This window comes from Hibiscus syriacus, unplaced genomic scaffold (assembly GCF_006381635.1).
Source record: "Hibiscus syriacus cultivar Baekdansim isolate YM2019G1 unplaced genomic scaffold, ASM638163v2 tig00117026_pilon, whole genome shotgun sequence".
Taxonomy (NCBI): Eukaryota; Viridiplantae; Streptophyta; class Magnoliopsida; order Malvales; family Malvaceae; genus Hibiscus; species Hibiscus syriacus.
The window spans coordinates 191,482-213,680 of record NW_024063529.1 but is presented as its reverse complement, the minus strand read 5'-3'; the positions used below and the strand labels follow the sequence as shown (position 1 = coordinate 213,680).

General features: G+C 33.5%; 1 protein-coding gene and 3 pseudogenes across 2 annotated transcripts; 2 read left to right on the top strand and 2 right to left on the bottom strand.

The window, feature by feature from the left end:
- Positions 1-126: 126 nt before the first annotated feature.
- Positions 127-3,464, bottom strand: LOC120196080 (annotated as a pseudogene).
- LOC120196025 lies at positions 3,427-6,307 on the top strand (annotated as a pseudogene).
- An 8,260-nt stretch (positions 6,308-14,567) lies between these two features.
- Positions 14,568-15,685, top strand: LOC120196024 (annotated as a pseudogene).
- Positions 15,544-19,988, bottom strand: LOC120196090 (mitochondrial-processing peptidase subunit alpha-like). Of its 2 annotated transcripts, none has more exons than XM_039197973.1 (12): positions 19,842-19,988; positions 19,306-19,521; positions 18,889-19,182; positions 18,423-18,590; positions 18,095-18,262; positions 17,920-18,000; positions 17,640-17,706; positions 17,325-17,422; positions 16,918-17,061; positions 16,753-16,802; positions 15,944-16,056; positions 15,544-15,845 (listed from the first exon to the last, which is right to left on the bottom strand). In XM_039197973.1, the coding sequence occupies exons 3-12, from the start codon at positions 19,090-19,092 to the stop codon at positions 15,793-15,795; spliced, it is 1,146 nt and encodes a 381-aa protein (XP_039053904.1). In that variant the 5' UTR covers positions 19,093-19,182; positions 19,306-19,521; positions 19,842-19,988; the 3' UTR covers positions 15,544-15,792. The 2 variants fall into 2 exon arrangements, with proteins under 2 accessions (XP_039053904.1, XP_039053903.1); XM_039197972.1 differs by having other exon boundaries at positions 19,306-19,482; positions 19,842-19,980.
- Positions 19,989-22,199: the final 2,211 nt, after the last annotated feature.

Sequence of the window (22,199 nt, the reverse complement as noted above, 5' to 3'; positions counted from 1 at the left end):
TACACTTTCAAAATAATTACCACTGAACTGTAAATGTTAAAATGTTGACAGTTTTTTAAAACTATGCCTAATCATCATAAAGAATATGTAGCAACATCTACTATACCTCGGTTGCCATGGAAGAAATTAGAAATGTAGCCTTCTTTATGCAATTGATGCCCTGTTTTTTCATAAATAAGAAAACAATAGTGATGAGCTTCAAATAGTAAAAGTGAAAAGTTGTGCAGAGTGAAGAAAAGACAACCCTAGCACACTGACCATGCTAGCCTGCATCGGACAGCTTCTTGACGAACGGCTCTCTTGGGATCATTGAGAGCCTTTATTACAGCTCGTATTACCTGATAAACAACAAAGACACAAATTTAAATGCAAATACAAAAGGGGGGGGGGGGGGAGCAGTGAGCATCTATCTACATGCACAGAAAAGTCTCGATAATGGTTGACGTGCCTGTGTTCTCATCGGATAAATCCTTGAATGGGATAGTCTAGAAACAGCAACAAGACACTGCAGGGCTGTCTCACGAACAAGCTTAAGAAGCCGAGAAAGAAAAAAAAACATTTTCAAAAACAACAGTATACATCAGTATTATACGCATTAAATGGAAATAGAATTAGAAAAGACAATTTCAAGGTAGATGAATAGGAAATTATATACAATGGCATTGCAAGTATCGATAGTCCACCTATTTCCTTCTCATTCTGAATGTTATTCCATAGAATAACAATGCGTACTAAGGAGCACAAGATAGATAAACATATATATATATATATGTGTGTGTTTTCTTTGAAAAGAATTTTTATTACCATCGTATGAGGGTATTGAATAAGATCGATGAGGCAATTGACGACCGTATGTGCACTATCTGAAACAGCTTCTTGGCCTGCATGCAAACACAATATTTGTAAAACGTACTACGACACTCGAGTAGATGCTTGCTTTAAATGTAAAATCGTAATCTAATACTTTTGATGGGTTTACAGTTATAGGCTACCAAGCCTTCATGAAACACCTAAGAACAAAAGATATATTTCTTGCAAGCATTTCAAACGTTCTCCAAAATACATCTAGGGAAGTAACAATACAGATTATATATGTTGCCACTTCGGGTGTTTGACAGGACACGGGAAAGTAACATATAGATACAATACTTAAAAATGTTTGATGCAAAGAATATATATATATATATATATATATATATATATATAGGTTTTAAGAATTAGCTAGTTAAACAATTTACTTTCATGTAAAGTTCGTTTCTTTTCCCACTATTTACTTGTTTTTAACTAAGAATGATTTTGATAATTTTGCTATTTTATTTACTGCAAATTTCGAGAAAGCAGAAAAGCAATCATACAGAGCATCGGTCATTAATTAAGCTGTTCCAACAATTATTCAGTTTGGGAAACATCTTTTGCTTCTATCTTTTCATCATAAGCGAAATCCTTCAAGGATAAATATGTGTCAAAGCAGTGAATTTACAAATAACAATCTACCAATGTACAGTTAGGCTCACCATTTTTGTGCATCAATATTCCGGACAAGACCAACAGGAGACCATAAATAACATCTTTATCCACAACATCGTCGCTTAATGCAGATAAACCATCCAGTAGCATTGGAATTATCTACATAAATAAAATATGATTAGTGTCGTAATAAACTTACTCAAAGTGTTTAATATATCTGAGAAACGCTTAATATTCTAATAGCAAATTTTATTACTAACCTTCTTGGTGTCACTTAAGACAACTACTAACGGAGTATCAATGATAATATGCGCAGAATCCCGTAACACAAAGAGCCTGAAATCACATTGCAGGTTAAGAAATCAATCGATATATTTAAACATTTAAAGAAGATTGAAATGGATGCAGATGTGGTTATGATGTGACAAAGCAGCCAAGTAATAAAATTTAAGCTGTATCACAGACTGGATCAGATCTGTCGTCAAAATGATGAGAAAGAATGATAGGCAATTACAATCGGATTCAACTCCATAATTTATAATTTAGTAGGCATAAATCATTCAAGCATGTACTAACCTGGGCAAATTGAAAATGGATACCATATATATACACACAGACAATAAACATACAAAAACATTAATGAATAAAGATCATCTTTACCTTGAGAGTGGTTCCAATTTCATAACTAGTGATTGCAAAAGGGGCATTATTGTTGAGAAAAATCGTTGCTTATAGAGAGGACGTATTACTGCATGGAATTCCTGATTCAAACACCGTTCAGAGTCACCCATAAGGATCTGAAATGCATCTGCTACACTTTTCATCACAGAATGATGCAAATCAAGCTCATAATTGTTTTCTGAGACATCCTTTTCTTGATTAGAGATATCAGCTTTTCCACTTGACTGTAAGCACTGTAAAAAGATCATAGTCATGTCCTTAACTTTTTCATGGCCCTGCATAATCAAACCTTTTCCAATCCATGCAAGTCCCACAATAGCATGGACTTGAAGGGAGGTACAACTTCCAACAATTTCATAAATTATTTAAACCTGTGTCATGGACACCGATGATTTTGGCTTGGGTATTAGAGGAACTATTCTTTTGGAAAATCCATAAACTTGACTGAAGAAGTATATCTATTGCTTCCTCCAAGGTACAATCACTTGAAGTTCGTCCTCCAATGGATTCTAGATCCAATTTGTTAACCATAGAGCCTAAAGCTTGGGCTGCTACAACATTACCGTTGAGAAGGGTTGTCATGAATAGAGAAACTATCACTCTCGTATTTGTAATGCGGGTTTGAGGATGCACTGCTATAATCACTGCAGCAAAAAGTGAAAGAACCCATTCATCTCTACCGGAACTATTATCTTCTTCTTCAGCAAATTGAAGCCTTTCTTGCTGGAGCAGCTCCTCCGATGGAAAAGAAAAGGTTGATAAAAGTATGTTGTAACTCTTTTGCACAATTATGCTTTGCTTTTCCTCTGAATAACTTGCAACAGCAAGTTTCATTGCATCAATAACTCCCTTAAATAAAAAGTTAAAAATAAAATATTAGTGCCACATAATAATCCCAAAGGACCGATGCAAAGTTCATAAACACTTGAAAAAGCTTACTCTTTCGTTGGTTTCACTAGCATTGAAGACCATGGTACTCTCAATTTGGTTCCAAATATTAATAGCAAATTGCAATAGCAATTCTTCAAAGCCCTTGCACAGCGTATCCAGCATCCATGCCAATAATTATATTGTACCCAAAACAAGGGAGGGGAAGATGAGGAACAAGAAACCGTTTCCCAACCTCGAACCCAAAATAAAAAATAAATAGGAGCAATAATTTAAGGTAGAGTTATATACCATGGAATCACCTTATCAGAATAGCATCTCAAAAGGCAAGTTGCAATTTCTGCTGAATTCATACTTCCATGGACCTAAGAAAACAGAAGGCAACACTGAATTATAATCACACAATCATATTATCTCCCCTATCACCAAAAACGCTACGTTTCCTTCAATTTCCCCTCCATACTATCTCCCAACCCTAAATCTAGCCCTTCTAGTTCACTCTCCGATTTCACCGATCAAATCAGATATCAAAAGCCTTTTCTCGACTCCTTGTTGCACAAATCTGAAGCTCTGCTGCTCAAGGGATTCCCCGTGGAAACGGCGAAAGATTTCAACGACGTCGTCGAGGCTTTCGGCTTCGAGGAGTTGCCGTACGTCGGCGGTGCTGCTCCTCGGACTAACGTCGTCGGCTGTGTTTTTACCGCGAATGAATCGCCGCCTGATCAAAAGATCCCTTTCATCATGAGATGGTTCAGGTAATCAATTTTCCATTAATTTTTTACCAATTTTATTAAAAAATAATAATAAAATCGTTAATATTTTTTCATATTAAGCTGTCGCCGTAAAACCGTCCTGAGTTTATTATTTGTTCTTTTATATTGGGATAGAATTACTTTTTAGTCCTTGAATTATACAGTTTCTCAACTTGGTCTCTTCACTTGACATATTTTCTTTGTCTTGGCACAGAAGTATTGTATCATCTAAAAAAGCTTAGATATCATACCGAAAAACTTGTCAACTTTATTGGATTAAAAAATTGTTTGTCTCATTCAAAGTGTTTTATTTGAACAAACAACAATTATATATATTTTTTACCCTTATATCTCACTATTTTATACTTATCGAAACAAATCTATCAATCACATTTTAGGGATAATTTTATCATTTTTCTTAGTCAAATATATATTCTAAAATCATATACATAATCAATGTAAGACACAAATAATAGTACTAATGGGATGGAGAGAGTATTTTTCAACAACAAAATACTTTCACATTAGATAAAAGTAAAACTAGAAATGATTTTATAATTTAATTAATTTATTTTAAAAGATTAATTAATTAATTAATTAATTAAAGATATGGTAATATAATTTAAAATTTGACACACAATATGAATGATAATAGCTAGTATACACTTTCGAATATTAGTTAAATTGATTTTATATTTAATCAAATATCGATAATTATACTAATGGGTTGGTTCAACTGGTAAGCAGTTTGATATCGCTTAAGCAAGCTCTCAGGTTCGAGTCCTTGTGTATACAGAAAATTCCCGCCGGAAGACATACCTACCAAAGTCAGGAGTGTGACCCGAGTTGGTCCAGATTAATCAAGGCTAAACCTTAGAACTGAATAGCAAAAAAAAAATCAATAGTTATACGAATATATTAAGCAACTTTTAAGTTATAATACGAAAATGAACAGAAAGACGTAAACAATACGATCAATATATCAGGCAAATAAAGGAATTGTTAAACCTTTGGTTATCATTTTCTAAGTAGATGTATTAAGTTTATATTTCAAGTGATGCCGAGCTCGGGCAAGTACGATTATTGTCGACATTACGATCTTAATGCACAAATTCTGAATTTATGATTGAATGGTGTTAATTTTTAATCAATATTAATTGAAGTTCATTCATTCATTTGATTTAACAGGTCCTGAATTTCCATCAAAATTGTTCTTCTTTTGTGAAGTAGAGCCAGGAAGTGGAGGAGAAACACCCATAGTTCTAAGCCTCATGGTGTACGAGAAAATGGAGAAATACCCCGAATTTGTGGCTCGACTGGAGGAGCATGGATTGATATACACGAGGGTGTTAGGGGAGGACGACGATCCTTCATCTCCCATTGGTCGTGGCTGGAAGTCTACGTTCTTGACATCGGACAAGGCAGTGGCTGAGGAAAGGTCAGTGGTTTCCTCTCCATCTTTGGATCGTAGAGATTATAATTGACTTATTCCTTCTCATTTGAACGTAAAGCTTCGGTTAATGATCCACCATGAAATTACAGACAATTAATATCGTCTAATTTAAAAAATTTGCAGAGTTTGAGAGAATATTGAGAAGAGGAATAGAGTTTGATAAAAAGGATTTCTTTTTCAAATCTTCTTTTTCTTGTGTTATCTCTCAAACTCTTCCTATCTCCTATATCAGATTACATTAACTAACGATAATTTTATAGTAGATCATCGACTGCAACTCTCTACCTAAATAGGAAAAGATGAATTATTTATAGCCATCACGACTCAAATGGTCTTTCATCATTTCTCTTGTTCTTGAAAACAATTTTCATCATGTTTCATTTTTATGGTAATTATAAACATAATTATGTTTCGTTTTGGAACTTGAAATGAGATTATAGACACGTGTCAATAATAAATTTTTAAAAAATAATCGTCAAATTTCATGTGTTTCAAATATACAGTTAAGTACATATCTTCTTAACTCTCTGATCCACATGCTTTAAATACTTGATTGATATGGAAATGATGATACTTTGGAAAAGTTTTGAAGTCTGAGGGTTAATGAGGGCTTATAGTGAAATTAACCCAATATCTTTTTCTTGCACTAGAAGTTATATACACCGAACAAATAATTAACCGCAAAACTTATCGCAGGGCTGCAAAGCTAGGGATTAAGCTGGAATGGACGGGAGACGGGGTCAAAACAATAATGGGCCCAATTCCAGCCATTTAATATGACAAATCAAGGCAACGCAAAACCTGTTTCAACAGCATGGTGGCCGCCTACACCGGGTGGGAAGACGCGAGAAACAACCCGGTGAAAGCAGTGACTTTCGGGGTCGGCCAACCGTGCCGGCCGACATCATCTACGACTACCTGAAAATCCTCGAAGATGAATGTGCTGCCTTCCCTTGGAAGAAAGGAGATGTTTTGTTGATCGATAATTGGGCGGTTCTCCATGCTCGACGTCCGTTCGACCCGCCTCGACGCGTGCTGGCTTCACTCTGCAAGTAGGACTGCACAAGTTTATAACATTTTCACTTGTGTTATTTCGTATGGTATATGTGATCAATACGCTCTATATAATCAATTACGATGATTATCAATAATGAAAAATATTAAAAAGAAATGTAAATTCTACCTTTTAGGGAAAATTTTCCAATTCTAGTTTAAATTTTAAGATTTTAAATAAAATTTGAGATAATTACTTTTTAGTAAACTTATCTATTTGGTCACTTACCTATTATTTAATTTTTATTTTGATCACTCAACTATTATTTTTTTCAAAATCATACTTAACATTATATTTTGGTCTTGGTGTTATTCGTCAACCAGCTGAATTCATTGTTTTTCCTTTACTTCTTATTTTTTCGTCTCCTTTTTTTTTTAAGTTTCTAATAATTTTATCTTTATAGTATGTTTTCCTCCATTTTTAAAACATTTTCGATATTCTTTATCGATCATTTGATTGTTATGTTTGTTTATTTTTCTCAGGGTTTGATTTGATATTATCTCAACTAATTAAGATGATGTTTATTTGCTATCTTGCTAATATTCATTGTTTTGGACATCATATCGGGTTTAGATAAGCATTTTGCATTTGTAAATAGTTTTCTCATAACGTTCGACGGTGATTTACAATTATTGATGAGTTTTCAATAGTTTAATCCCTCGTTGTGGTTCATTTTGTTGATATAGTCATATATGTTTTTATCTATATTTTGTTAGAGTTTTTTGGTTGAATTTGTTATATTTTCCTTATATAGTACTTATATGATTTAAGTGACTATTTTTTTGGGCTATTTTGCCGGAATAATGCATACGGGGAGGTTTAATTCCCCAAATAATGCACTTTAATTATTATTTCCCCAAATGGGGTGATTGCTATAGGAAATATGGAAAGCTCGGCGTCTTCAGATTTGATGGAGCTGGCGTGGGAGCGGTGCATGTATGATTGATCTCTCGGCGTCTTCAGTTGGATTCTTCATAGGAACTCTCGGCGTCTTCAGTTGGATTCTTCATAGGAACTCTCGGCGTCTTCAGTTGGATTCTTCGTAGGAAATCTCGGCGTCTTCAGTGCTGTGCATGGGACTGGACGTGAGAAATCACGGGTTCTGCAAGGAGAAAGCACGGGTTCTGCAAGGAGAAAGCACAGAAATCACGGGTCCTGGGTCCTGCAGGGCTGCACGTCTGCATGTGGGGTCCTGCACGTCTGCATGTGGGGGGCATGCAACTGTTGGATTTCTCGGCGTCTTCTTTACATTTAGGTAAGGATTTCTCGGCGTCTTTGCATGGATGGCTGGATATCTCGGCGTCTTCTTAACAAATAAATCCAATAATGCATGGATGAGTTACGAATGTGTTTATAAGAGACTGCTCGGGCTGAGGCAATGTGAGAGTTTGGGGCTGAGGCAATTCACAATTACAGAAGCAGTGAGAGAGTGAGAGGGAGATTGATCAGCAGTAAGATCACAAAGCATAGCCTGAGGTAATTTAAACTCAAGCCCTAGATCTCATTTGATTCTTGTTTTAAAGGTTTAGGGTTTCATATTGATCTCATAATTTTAGTTTCATAAGTTTATTAATTTTGTGATTATATGTTTTTACACTCTGAAATAATAATTTATATGTTGTTACATAATTTGAAATAAGGTTGGGACCATTTTGGAACATTGTAAAGTTTTAGGGACCGTTTTGTAAAATTTAAGGAATTTAAGGAATAAGAGTAAATTATTAAAAGTTGTTATACTATGCTGGAATTTAGTATTAGTATGCTTAATTGGTTAAATTAGAAAGAATTTAAAATTTATGGATTAAATTGTTAACTTTGAAAATGTTGAGAACCAAATAGTAATTAGGGATCGTTTTGCAAAATTTGAGGAATTTAAGGAATTAGAGTAAATTATAAAAAGTTGGTATACTATGCTTGAATTTAGTATTAATATGCTTAATTGGTTAAATTTGAAAGAATTTATAAATTTAGTGATTAAATTGCAAAGTTTGAAAATGTTGAGAAGCAAATAGTAATTAGGGATCATTTTATATTTGATGTTTATTTTTTATTAAAGTAGATAACATGCAATTGATTATTTGAATAAAACAATGTAATAATTGAGTGTAATATTTAATTTTTTTTTGTCTAGATTTGTTGAAACATGGTCGAAGAAAATGTTCTTTTGAGGCTAGATGGTCGACACATTTCGAGTAATTTGGGAGAACTGGTAATATGATCGATTTATTTTTTTATTTGAGAACGGTGTATTAATTCTAATTACAATGATTAATAAATTGCAGGATGACGAACAACGAGTCCTTCGTCCTCGACTTATCAACTGTGAGATGCCAGATCAACGTATTGTTGATAATTTGAAAACAGTGGGTTTTTATGATGTTGCTTTTGTAAGAGAATTTCGGTTGATCCCCGGTTTGATAAGTGCATTAATTGAAAGGTGGAGACCAGAAACTCATACTTTTCATCTTCCATGTGGTGAATGTACGATCACTTTGGAGGATGTGGCTTTACAACTAGGGGTTCCTACAAATGGAATGGTAGTGGTTGGAAATACAGATCTTGACATGTTTGCAATATGTGAGCGTTACCTTGGGAAGGTACCAGACAAAGATATAGCAAAAGGGTCACGGTTGAGATTATCCTGGTTGGCAAATGAGTTTAAGCTCGATCCACAATGTAGTGAGCGAGACATTATATATGCAACTCGAGCATATATATTACGTTTGATCGGTTTTCAGCATCATACTCTGCGGCTCCAGATGTTCCACCAACTTCATTTGCGCTTTCCAACATCGCCACAAAGCTGTTCATCGACCTATATGTTGGGTTATCGAAATGACTCTCGAAACCCATTTGAGATGAAGTTTCAACCGCATTTATTGATGACCCAGGCACATTAGATATATTACACAACTCAACAAATAACTCAATAATTGGAATATTTGTTGAGTCATGTAATTCAACCATAGTTATAATATCATCGCCTTCTTCAAGTGGTACTGCAGCATACCTGACCGGATTGGGACATACCATAAATCTGTACCTCAAACCATCAACTTTAGCACGTATTTTTCTTTCTATCCTCTCCTTGATCTCTGCAAATGTGATGTCCCTTTTAAACATCATATTTATAGGTGTTTCAGACTGAAAAATAACTCCGACCTCATTTTCCATCATATGTCCATTGTAATGGACAATCGTGAAAAATTTGTTGCTCATTTTCTCTACACGTAAAAATATAGATATTCAGAATAAATTACATTAATAATGTAATGAAAATTAATTATTTACAAAACTATAAATAATAAATATAAATTATGTTAACAATTGTTTTATAAAAATAATACTTAAATACATTATTATTACGGTAAAAATGTCAGGATTACATAATGGGAATTTTTTTCCCACTAAATCAAAATAAAAATTCTAATAATTATTATATAAAAATACAACTAAAAATTACACGAAAATTTAAATTAACAATAATACTCAAACTTAAATTTTCTGTATACCTAATCATCAAACTTACATTTTCTAATTTTAAATTAACATTAGTACTCTAAATTACATTACTATGGTCTCATGAACAAAATTTAAATGTATCATTCTCCTAACATATATGAGCATTCTTTCAACACGAAAAAAAACAGAGTTCGCATGGGAAACGAGAAAGAACTTACGTGTTTTTGAACGACGTTAAACCAAAGCTCGAAAAATTACCGAACCAACAAAAATCTCCAATATCACTTCAAGCAGCAGCTCCAATTGAATCTAATGCAAAAAAAAATTCCCTCACTTGCTTCTGTAAGTTAAAACCAACTGCATGCAATGAAATACAATACCCACCCCTATTTTATAACAAGTCCGTGCACCAATTATTGACCTTTTTTATAATACCATCCTGCAATTGAAGACTTCGAGTAAATTATTAGTCTCAAAGCATACAACAAATCTCACGCTTCAGACGAATCTCACGCTTCAGACGAATCTCACGCTTCAGACGAATCTCACGCTTCGACCACAAAGAATACAGACGCATGCAGTACGAATCTGAAGAAGAAGACGCCGAGATTTCACGACCACCTGCAACCAAATATTCTCCATGTATAGCTTAAGACGCCGGGAAATCGAACGCCTCTGTAACCCTATTAACTAAAGACGCCGAGCACTCCTATTATTATTGTATTCAACTGTTAAATCAACTCTGCATGCATGCAGAGATGAAGACGTCCAGGCCCCCAGAATGCATGCACGATTCAGAGAGTCATGCAGAGATTCCCGCCAGACGACAGGTGAAGACGCCGAGAGATCCACCTTGGCATTCCTTATAGCATGCAGAAGACGCCGAGAGATCCCACAGTCCAATTGCTTGAAGACGCCGAGCATTCCCATAGTGTCATAACCCCAAAGACGCTGAGAAATCAATCATGAAAAAATTAACCCTAAAAACACCGAGATATCCAAAGAACCAATTGAAGCACTGTACATTTCACCCCATTTCGGGAAATAATAAATAAACTTGATTTTTTTGGGAATTAAACAATCACTAAATCATTATTTGGGCAGTTTTGCCATTTTTTTGTGTTAATAATTATAGGAATAAGTCTTAAATATATGTTTTACTTTACCTTTATGGTTGTAAACTTTGTAAGTTTAGATATTTTCTTTTTTTTTCCATAAATCCAAAAACTTTTTTTAAAAAATAGGGTAAAGTACACAAATGGTCCCTCAAATATAGGGTGTTACTTTTTGAGTCCCCATACTGTTAAAAGTTACAAAATTATCCCTTAACTATAGAGCATTACTTTGTTGAGTCTCTTGACTATTAAGAGTTATAAAATGACCATTTGACTATTCATATGTTCCAAACTCGTCATTTTCTATTAAAAATTTGACGACAGTCTGAGCTGAACGTTAACCTATTAATTGTAATATTATAAAATATAATGTAAAAATCCTAAAAGACTAATATATCTTAGTCAATAGATTAACGTTGAACTCAAATTGACATCATTTTTTTAAAGAAAAATGATGAGTATAAACATATAAATAGTCGAATGATTATTTTATAAATTTTAATAGTCAATGAACTTAATAAAGTAGCATCTTATAATCAGATAACTATTTTATACTTTTAATAGTTAAAGAATTCAACAAAATAGCAACATATAATATTTGCATACTTTAGCAATAAAACATTCATGGACTAAACGACGAACAAAGCCCCCAAAAAAAATGAAAACTTGAACTTGACGAGCGGTTTACATTTTAAGCATATGTGTCTTGTATCCTCTTTACTTCCCCCATTGAAAACACATGATAAAGCGGATGCTTTCATAAGATTGTGTTCAAGTGAAGCCTTTAAATTTAACGATAACATAGTATTTGTCTTCAATGGAGATCAGCAAAAACAGCAAAGCTTTGCTTTTTGACCTGAACCAAAGACAAAAACAGAACCCCTAACGTTGTTTTAGCTTTGGTTGCATGATTGTTGTTCTAAATTTTTCCTCTTTTTTGGCATCGAGTAAAAGGGGAATCTCCACTGGTTCCATCATCTCTTTTCTCTCTCTCACATGGCTTTAGATAGTAAGAACCCACACCTCTTATCATAGTGCTTTTACACTTTAAGTTGTTGAAAAAACAAACCACTTTGTTCTTCTGGGGCGATTTAATGGGATTTTCAGGCTCTTTACACTGGATAGCTCCTGACATGTTTGTTGAAAGGCTTCAGAGAACTTACATTTCAAATGAACACTTGTTTTGTTTCATTTCATGAAGTGGGTCCTTCATTGTTTTGAGCTTTCACCGAGTGATTCTTGTGTTTTTAAGGTATAAGGTGAGTTTTCTATGAATGATTTTTGGAATCCATTTCCATGGTTCATGTAATTTTCATTTGTTGATTTCTTTGTTTTAAATTTGTCATTTCAACCCTAAAAAGTTAAATATCATTATATTTTAAATTTGTCATTTCTTAATAAAAAATTGATGACAATTTAAATTGGATGTTAATATGATGTATAAAGTATGATAATCGTTTGATATTTTGATATAAGATTTTTTTCATATATCATACAACATATTAATATTAAGCTCAAAATGTCATCAAATATTTAACAGAAAATGATAAATTTAGAACATAATAAATAGTTGAGTTACAATTTTATAACTTTTAATAGTCGAGACACTTAATAAAACAACATTATATAGTTAGAGGAATATTTTAAATAAAAATGTACATAAGGCCCTCGTACTTTTTTTAAAATAAAAAAAAACCAATGTGGTAAATTTTTTTTTTGCACTTAATGAGGTCATTCAAGTCATAAAAAAATTAAATATGATCTTTTGATCCACGTTTTTTGTCGTTGACCAACGAGTATGTTACTTTGTGTTGATGTGACATATTAAACAGTCTCACATCCTATTTTTCTTTCAATTTGGCCATCAAACTTAACAAAATAACTCAATCTGTCCCTCCTATTTTTTCTTTTATTTTGGTCACTAAATTTTAAAATTTTTAATTTAATCACTCAACTTTTAAATTGCTCCTATTTTAATCATCATGATTTATTTTATTAATATTTATGTATGATGTAACATTTTTTATTTTTAACCAAAGATTTCTTTTTTTTTTCTTTCATTACTAGATTCAGCGAACCCATATTGAACTTGCAAAAAAAATTGAAAAACTGGGGATAAGCTACTTAATCGGGTAACGAAAGGAAAAAAAATCTTTGTTGAAAAGGAAGAAAAATGAAATCAAAGGATAAAGGAGGAGAGTGCATATTTGGAAATATATAAAGTAGATGAATTTTTTTAATTGAATTGTAATTTTTGGAATATTTGTTTGTTTCAATATGATTTAAAATTTTTAATTTAATTAATATTATTTTAATAATATATTAATAAAATAAGAATAACAAATGTCACATCATATATAAATATTAATAAAATAAATCATGATGATCAAAACAAGAGTAATTCAAAAGTTGAGTGATTAAATTGAAAACTTTTAAAGTTTAGTAACTAAAATAGAAGAGGTAAGATATTTGAGTGATGAATGGTATACTTTTCTCATATATAATAACATTAAACATATGGTTGAGTGTCAGATTGAGTTGTTTTCTTGAGTTGGAGGGTCAAATTGAGAGAAAAAATAGGATGTTGGTCAGCTTAATGTATGACATCAGCACAAAGTAACATAGCCATTGGTCAATGACGGAAAACGTTGGTCAAAGGACCACATTAAGGGTTTTTTTTTACTTAGTGAGTCACATTGATTTTTTTTAAAGACGAGGGTCTTAGGTACCCTTTTGCCAACATTTTATAACTTTTGATAGTCGGAATACTCAATAAAGTAACACTCTATAGTCGAGGATTATTTATGTACTTCACCCTAAAATATAAATACTAAGATATATCATATTTTTTTGTATAAATATCTAAAATATTTTTTAATTGACGTAGATATCTCAAAGTATATTTTTTAATCTAGACACCTAAAATATTAATTAATTTTTAATTAATATGTAAATTTTAAGTATTTGGACGAAATTACACTTTAGGTACGTAAGTTGACAAAAAATATTCAAATATTTCAAGTATCTAAATGAAAAAGGTTGATACTTAAATATATATTTTGATAAGAAAAATTGATTACTTGTATAAAAATAATATACTTTAAATATTTATTTTCGGCAAAAACTACAATTTTTACCAACTTTGCATGTTATCTATATGGATCCCATATCTGGTTGGGTTTGCATTTGTTTCTCATATTTTATATAAATCATAATTTCAGGTAGTTCCTGGTTGAACAGGTCCGATCGATGCAAAATTGTTTTTTTCATATTTTAATACTAAGTTTAATGGTATGCATTTTAATGAAATACCAAGTTGTTAAAGGTTCATTAATCACATATAAATGTTGGGGGGGGGGGGAATTACCCCTCTGTACATCCGGTTTTTTCATGGATGTTTACCGGCCAGACTAATGACCAATTTTACCGGACAGGTCACTGGTTCTCGGTTCAATTGGTCGGTTTGGTCCATTTTTTTGTCCATGGTATCTGTTTATGAATGATTGTCATTAAACTATGTTAGCGAGTGTCGTATATGAATGCATGCCATGCATGTCTGTCATGGTTGTAACTTGAATGGAAAAATGAAAAATCCGGGTGAACTAATGACCGATTTTACCGAACAGGTCACTGGTTCTCGGTTCAGTTGGTCGGTTTGGTTCATTTTTTAGTCCATGGTATCTGTTTATATTGAATGAATTATGATGTTTTTATTGTCTAAATCCATAGTAATGATGATGGAAAACAGGACTGCTCCTGGTCCAGTTGTGGGTTGGCCACCAATTCATTCCTTCAGGAAAAATCTTGCGAGTTCTTCGAAACCAGCATCGTAAACAGCGAGTTGTCTCCCCGACAAGGTTGCCGATGAACAGAAAGTGGTGGCGGCCGGACCTAATGTTAAAAGCCTATTCGTGAAAATCAACATGGCTGGAGTTCCGATAGGAAGGAAAGTTGATCTCAAAGCCTATGATAGCTACGACAAACTCTCGACCGCTGTTGATTAACTTTTCAGAGGCCTTCTTTCTGGTAAAGTCATTGTACTATTATTTCCGAATCTGTTGAACGTATTTATTGATTATGTGATGGAAGTTTGATATGATGGCCAACCGGTTCACATCGATGTTGATGTTAATCGAACTATTTTAGACTATGTTAAAGATGATCGTAGCTGACAGACAATCGTTAATTTCATATGTTTGTCTTTCGTTTAAATCCTCTGCAGCTCAAAGAGATTCTTCTGCTGGTGGAGTAGTGAACAAGCAAGGGGAAGAGAAACCTGTTACCGGCTTGTTGGATGGAAATGGCAAATACACGCTTGTTTATGAGGATAATGAAGGCGACCGGATGCTTGTCCGCAATGTCCCATGGCAGTAAGCTTCTTATCTGTGTCGTCATGTAGTTTTCAGTCTTAAAACCAGCATTAGATCAGATATACCGAATCGGATTGTTTGATCATAGTTAGCCGTGAATTGGATTTGCAGCATTTTTGTATCGACGGTGAAACAGTTGCGTGCATTGAAGAGGTCGGAATTCTCCGTGATCAACTGTGTTACAATAACCGGGGGAGGGGGGGGCAAGGTTTCATTAACAAAAAACCCTTATGTATGGTGGTAAAAGAGTGTAAAAGAACTCGAACTCTGATATATGGTGTTAACGAACAACCGGAGTATCTTGTAAGTCTAAATTGAGTTGGTTTGATTGAATTATTAAGTCCAATGTTGATACTTGATAGGACTCTCAACTCGAAAATCCAAGTTCAAAACCAAGTCGGCCAACTAAAATCTCACTGGCTGCTGTCAAAGTCAGAAAGTGAAATAAACAAATGTATAAGTAGATCGCTGTGAGCTGTGTGGGGGTGTGGCTGCTATGGTTGCTGCTGCCATCGTAAGCTCCATCTCCGGCTGAGAGTTTGTGGTGCACTCATTTTGCATGAAACTTGCGGCTAACAGATTCGTAGTTAGGGACTTGTAAGACTGCCAAACAAGAAGGGTAAAGAATCTCATAATCCGGTCGATAATATTCAGAAGAAAAAAACTCCGATCAAATAATTACCAGTAAACTGGATATTTACCTTCGCCGAAAGATGCCATGGTTAGAGGTGAGGATATAATCTTCTTAGCCATATTGGTAATATCCTGCAGCTCGACTTCGTCCACCATCTTTAAGAACGAATGTACAGATTTCCTGTCAAGGAATGAGATAAAACAAGTAATAAGAAGATAAATTACGTAATCCTTTCGAAACATAGGCTCAAATAAACTATGCCGATTCGGTTGACAAACATGTAAAATCTCACTGAAAGAGAACTGAAACCCAACTTTCATGGTCGGTCTGGACAAGACAAAGCGTTCAATAGCAAGGTAACCATGTTTGTAATAATCACCGAAGTGACTACTGTCGAGGATTAGTATCGCCCGGCATTTGGCTTGAAGAAAGCCAAAAAGGGAATTTTGAAACATATTTGAGAACATAAAGATCACTTATTTTAAGTAACAACGATTAATATGAATCTTACGTTCTATAACATGCATAAACTTACGTTTTTGTTCGCATGTATGTGATACGAGCATGAAGACGAGGTTAAAAACATATATTTTCTTAGCTATACTACTTGGATTCTTCATTTTTCTTTAGGCAAGCCATCTTGAAACCCGTATCCGACGCATATTCAATAAATGCAGCAGATGTGATCCTCTGAGGACCATCCAAGTACGCAGAAAAACTTAGAAAACGTAGGACAAACCCATGTCGAAAACATAAGCATATCCAACACTTGCACCAGAGGCCGAGTAACACGATTTCTTAGATTTGGTGTAGGTGATCATGCAGGAATAAAATGGGATATTTAAACAAAAAAGCGTTAGAAGTCCATAAACTCACCGTTCTCCGTAAGTCAAAATCTGCCTTCCGATGTCTTCAGCCACAATCATCTGAAAAATACAACCGATTCAATATTAGAAGTCATTTAACTGAACAAAAAAAATTATTAATATAAAAGAAGAAATTAATAAATGAAAATTGCCAGAATAATTCACAAGAGCATACTCTAGATTCTAGATTCATCAGTACTGCCGATTTTGTAGCCTCTTGAGCACGTTTTATCATTAGCCGAGAAACAGATCCTTCTGTTGCCAACAAAATCAATTCTTCGGCTGCTATGTCGACTGCTTTCGAAACAAAATCAGAGCTCTGGCATGAAAGTTAAGCAAATTCAGCTCTTTTGCAAATATAAATCGAGGCAAACAAGATACTGAAAGACCAGATTAACGACATCGACTTAAGGTACATTCTTAAAGATCAGAAGGCCACTACTGATATATGATGACAAATCATGCTTATAGCATGCCATAAAAGAAAAGACGACATGCACATCGACACATGCATGTTGAAACACTACTACAATTGTTTTGCACGAATAAACAGCAAAGAAGAGTACATAACGATAGCCTTACTGTGCTGCCATAGATGCCGAACAATCCCGTGTTATTGAAGATGCTGTTGAATGCAGAGAAAGAATGCATCTGCTGATACTCATTCAATACACGGAGATCTGTTTCCAAATATAACGGAGAAGAAGAAAAGTGAGCACGTAAATTGTCTGACAAATGACTTCAGCAACTCAGCTGAAATCAGATGAAATTTGCGGATATAGGTATGTATTTGACTAAGACTCATGTTTCTGTTTACGTGTCCTATACGAGTACTTTAAGAAAAATGAAGGCTAGGAATAACATAGGGGCTACAGGCTAGATAAAAGAAAAACTTACATAGCCGAGAGTGCATCCCTTTCCCAGGACCCCCAGCTGAAAATGAGCTACCTCCTCCCATAAGCATCTGTAGGTCAACCAGAATCATTAATACCATTCAAGTGGTAATCATATGAAATGATAAGAGAAACTAAAAGGAAAAAAAATTGGGAAGATTTTTCACAAAAATATTCGTCTGGCCCGAAAGTTTCACAGTGAATCTTAATAAATGAAAAAGGAAATGAATACATGATTATAACAAAATTAAACAATAAATGAAGCAAAGTTCAAAACCCGGCACCTGCATTACAGTCAAAGTGACAGAGTCTTTCTCGTTATTCCAGCCACCAGTTACTTCAAAAGCAAGAGCAAAATGGGTACTCTGCAATTTACAACCAAATCGTTCAATCTACAAGAAGAAGAAATCTAGAAGTTCGAAAGAGAGTTTTTATATCAGATGAATGGTACAAGCATACCGGTGAATCAGATCGACGACGGAAATCGCCACCAACATAAACAGATTTTGGCTCTTTCGGTTGGGGTCCGACTGGGAGGTCGGACAGAAGTGGCTCAGCAATCTGAAGAAGCTCTTCATTTTCAATGCCAGATGCTGCCACGACAATTCTATTCCCCTTATAGTTCTCCTGAAACCCTCGAACAAACCACCATTCAGCAAAACAAGCACATAAATAAACTCGGAAATGTCATCAATCACACAAAAGTCATATGTTCGCAGTACTAATTTCTTTTATATATATGTAAAAGAACATACAAGGTTACAGATAGAATAGAAAATATCCTTACAGTAACGAATTCTTCCAAAATGCTGCTGTCCAATCCGTCTATTGCTGTTTCGGAAGCCAAGAGAGGATTGGCCAGTGGACCAGAGTAACCAGTGGAGTGAACTGCCTCCAAAATTAAGCGCTCAGGGTTTTTCAAAACTTCCTCCAACTCAGCTTTAATCTTTTGCACCTGTACAGGAATGTGGTACATATTGAAAACTCAAAATAAGGGAAAAGAAATTCCAGGATCTGAGCTTATTATTAATAGCCAAAGCATCGGGTCCTCATTCCCAAACCACACAGGTATAAATGCTAAAGCTAGAAATCTACATAAATTGGCATATAACTTTACTTGTACACAAAACAGTAGAGCTAATTAATGTGAAGTGCATAATTTTATGAAAATTAGTCAATGGTACGTATTGTAATTAACATAAAGTAAGTTTGATAGGATGCTGGAAAATTGGGAAAGATTTAAAACAGATTACCTCTTCATTAACTTCCCAATCCATAAAAGCGGGATTTCGCACACAGTCAATAAGCAATTCTACCATTTCAGGAACATAGGTCTTAAGGGCATCAACCGTGTATGTCATGCACTCCCTCGAGGCCGAGGCCGATGTGTTACCTCCAATTGCCTCAACTTCCCTAACGACGCGCAAGTGGCTGCGGTTAGTGCTCTTGAATGCCATTCGCTCAAGCAAGTGGGAGGCACCAGATGATATTGGTGTTTCGTAAATGGAACCACAATTAACAAATACGCCAACCGAGGCAGCAGGAGTCTGGTAAAACAAGCAAAGAACATCACTACACCGTAACCGATTAAACAATCAACAAACTGAGGTAGCAGCAACACTTAAGATGGAATAAGGGTTGAATAAATGAAGAGAAGATATTTCGGATACCGGTAATTGCTCCGAGGCGATTCTCACACCATTGGAAAGGGTTTTAACCTTAGTTTCACTGGGTGCGACGTAATCAGGTAATGAGGGCGGAAGGGAAATGCCGTCTAACGGTGTATCCAAAGGAGCAACAGCACTTGAAGTGGTGAATCGAGCAGCTGCCAAATTACCAGTGCGACCCTATTCATAAATGTTCGAAAATCATTTCTCTGTAAGTGACTAAACAAAAATCTAATTATTTTCCCCATTTTACCATCAAAACAAAATACTATTGGCAAGAAACAATCGTATCATATAAGGAATACAAACACGAAATAACAATAACCAATTAACTTCATGGAGCGCCTAATGAAATGAAGAAAAAAAAAATGTGACTGAATGGACATTGAAATGGGTCTTGAACCGAAACCCATGTGACAAAAAACCCATAAACTCGTTCTGGGTTTTCTTCTTTCATATTGATTTAATGTAGTTTCTCGAGAAACAAACAGAAAACACATAGGGTATTGGGCGCTAAAGAAGAGGAAAAAAAAACTGACCTTGAGTGCCCTGAAACGGGAAAGAGCAGCTCTATACATGGTGTCTGATCTTCGTGGATTTTAAGGTTTTAGGAACTCTATTTCACTGTCTGCAAAAATGTGTGTGTTTGTTGAGGCAGAAACAATGAAGGGAAAATGAAAAAGAATTGGTATTGAACGAGAAAATGGGAAAAAGGCGTTGAGTTCGGTTCCGTTCCGTTTTAAAAGGCTTAATGAAGTGCTTTCCACGTTCATTTTCAGTAGGGTTTTAGTCCCCATCTTTGCCACCTCAGTAGTTAAATTAAGAACATTTCAGTAGTTTTTTAATGCGTTAAAATGCATATAAATATTTCCAAGTGGGCTAAGAAATTTGTTGTTCTTGTTTGAAGATTCAGGCTCGAACATGGAGGATATGATTGTTTGATTGTTGAAAGATTTAGAGTTTTGAATATATATTATTTAAGATATGAATAATTAAATGATCATTTTATAAATTTTTAGTAATAAAAAATTTAATAAAATAACATTTATAGTTATAGGATCATTTTTTAAATTTTAATATCAACAATTCAATATTATAAAATTAAGAGACCACTTTGATCTAAACATTATATGTTTGGTAATAAATTATTATTTTTAAATATAATTTAATCATTTAATTAAAATATTATTATAATATACCGCATACACTTAAAATATTACACGAATCAAGTGACCTCGGTGATAAAAGAATTGTTGTTATTCCTTGAAGTCCCGAGTTCGAGCACTAAGAATGTTAAGGGTGTGAGCGTTTAATGTAAAATGATTAAAAGTTATCTTTGAACAGATATTACATTGTGATTACCTTATATTGAAAAAATACAATCAAATATTAGATAAAACAGTGGTTTAGTCCTAAAAAATTATGCATTCTAATAATTTAGTTATAATTTGAAATAACTCAATAAATTAACTGTTTATATTTAAGAATTTCTTTAATTTGATATTTATTCTTCTCCTAAGTCCTAAATTACTTATTTTTCTCTCAAAAATATTATATTACATTACTTTTCATGTTACTTTCTTAGTATAATAAAAATTAATAAGAATTTATTTTATTTTATGAAAGAGTACGGATGGATAGAGGCAGTGGCCGACGATTGGAAACTTTAAATTATTATATATTTTAGATAGTTTATTTATATTTTTTATAAATAATATGTTTCAGCCCTCCCTATAATTTTTAAGTTAATCTCCTAAAATTTTAGAAATTTGCCCATGGCACAAAATCATGTGTCCGTCCATGACAGTTATCTAACAACTGCTTTGATCTCACGTACTCATTTGATTTGACGGTATCACAGAAAGAATAAATTGATAGAATCTTTAAATATGAAAAATTAAATTTATTAAATTATTTCAAACTATGACCAAAGTGATAGATTTTATAAATTTTAAGAACTAAAAATATTATTCTACCAAGACCAATTAGACATATGTTTTATTTTTAATAACCAATAACATATTTGTAGACTGTAGTAATAGTTTATTTGAGCATTAAAATTGTAAATTTAGAGAAAGTAACATATTTATTAGCAAATACATAATTGAGTGACTTGAATTATAATTTACTTTTCTAATTGGATTAGGAATTGATAATGGACTAAACATACTATAGATAAACTTAGAGAAGACATATAAAATGGTTGTCCCTTGTTCTCATATATAATAGAGTAAGGGGGAGGTAAGATAGTAGGCTGCCTCCAATACTAAGTTGAGAGCAGCTTCCGTAGGAGACCTCCAAATTATGAAAATGCCCTCCATGAGACTCGATCCCACAACCTCAAGGTTAAGAACCTTGTGCTCTACCAACTTAGTTTAAAAGGATTAAAGACTCAGATTCACCAATATATTTAAATAACTATTTTTTTAATTTTAATATAATAGACATTGTAAATAGTTTTACATCAATGTTTGTAAATTTAAATTTTAAAAAGTATATTTTATAATTATTTAAATTATATTCGATTTAAATCGAGACGAAATTATCTGCTTATATGTTAACGCTTTTGTGGATTATTTGAAATGGCCGAAGCCTAGTTGTGCATAATTAATGACATAAAATATTATTGTATCAATTAGGCCTTTTTATTAATTTATACGGAACTTAAATATTATATACTAATTTGAACATAAAACATATCTAAATATATAGATTAAGATATGTATCTATATAAATAAGTTCAAATTTACGTCGTGTTTAATCTCTTTTACTATTCATCTTTATGATTAGGGGTAATATTATATTCTTATTTTTAATTTTTAATAATTTTGTTTTTATAAAACATTTTTCTCTTCATCTACAACATGTTGTTTATCTTTTGGGAAATTTTCATTTAT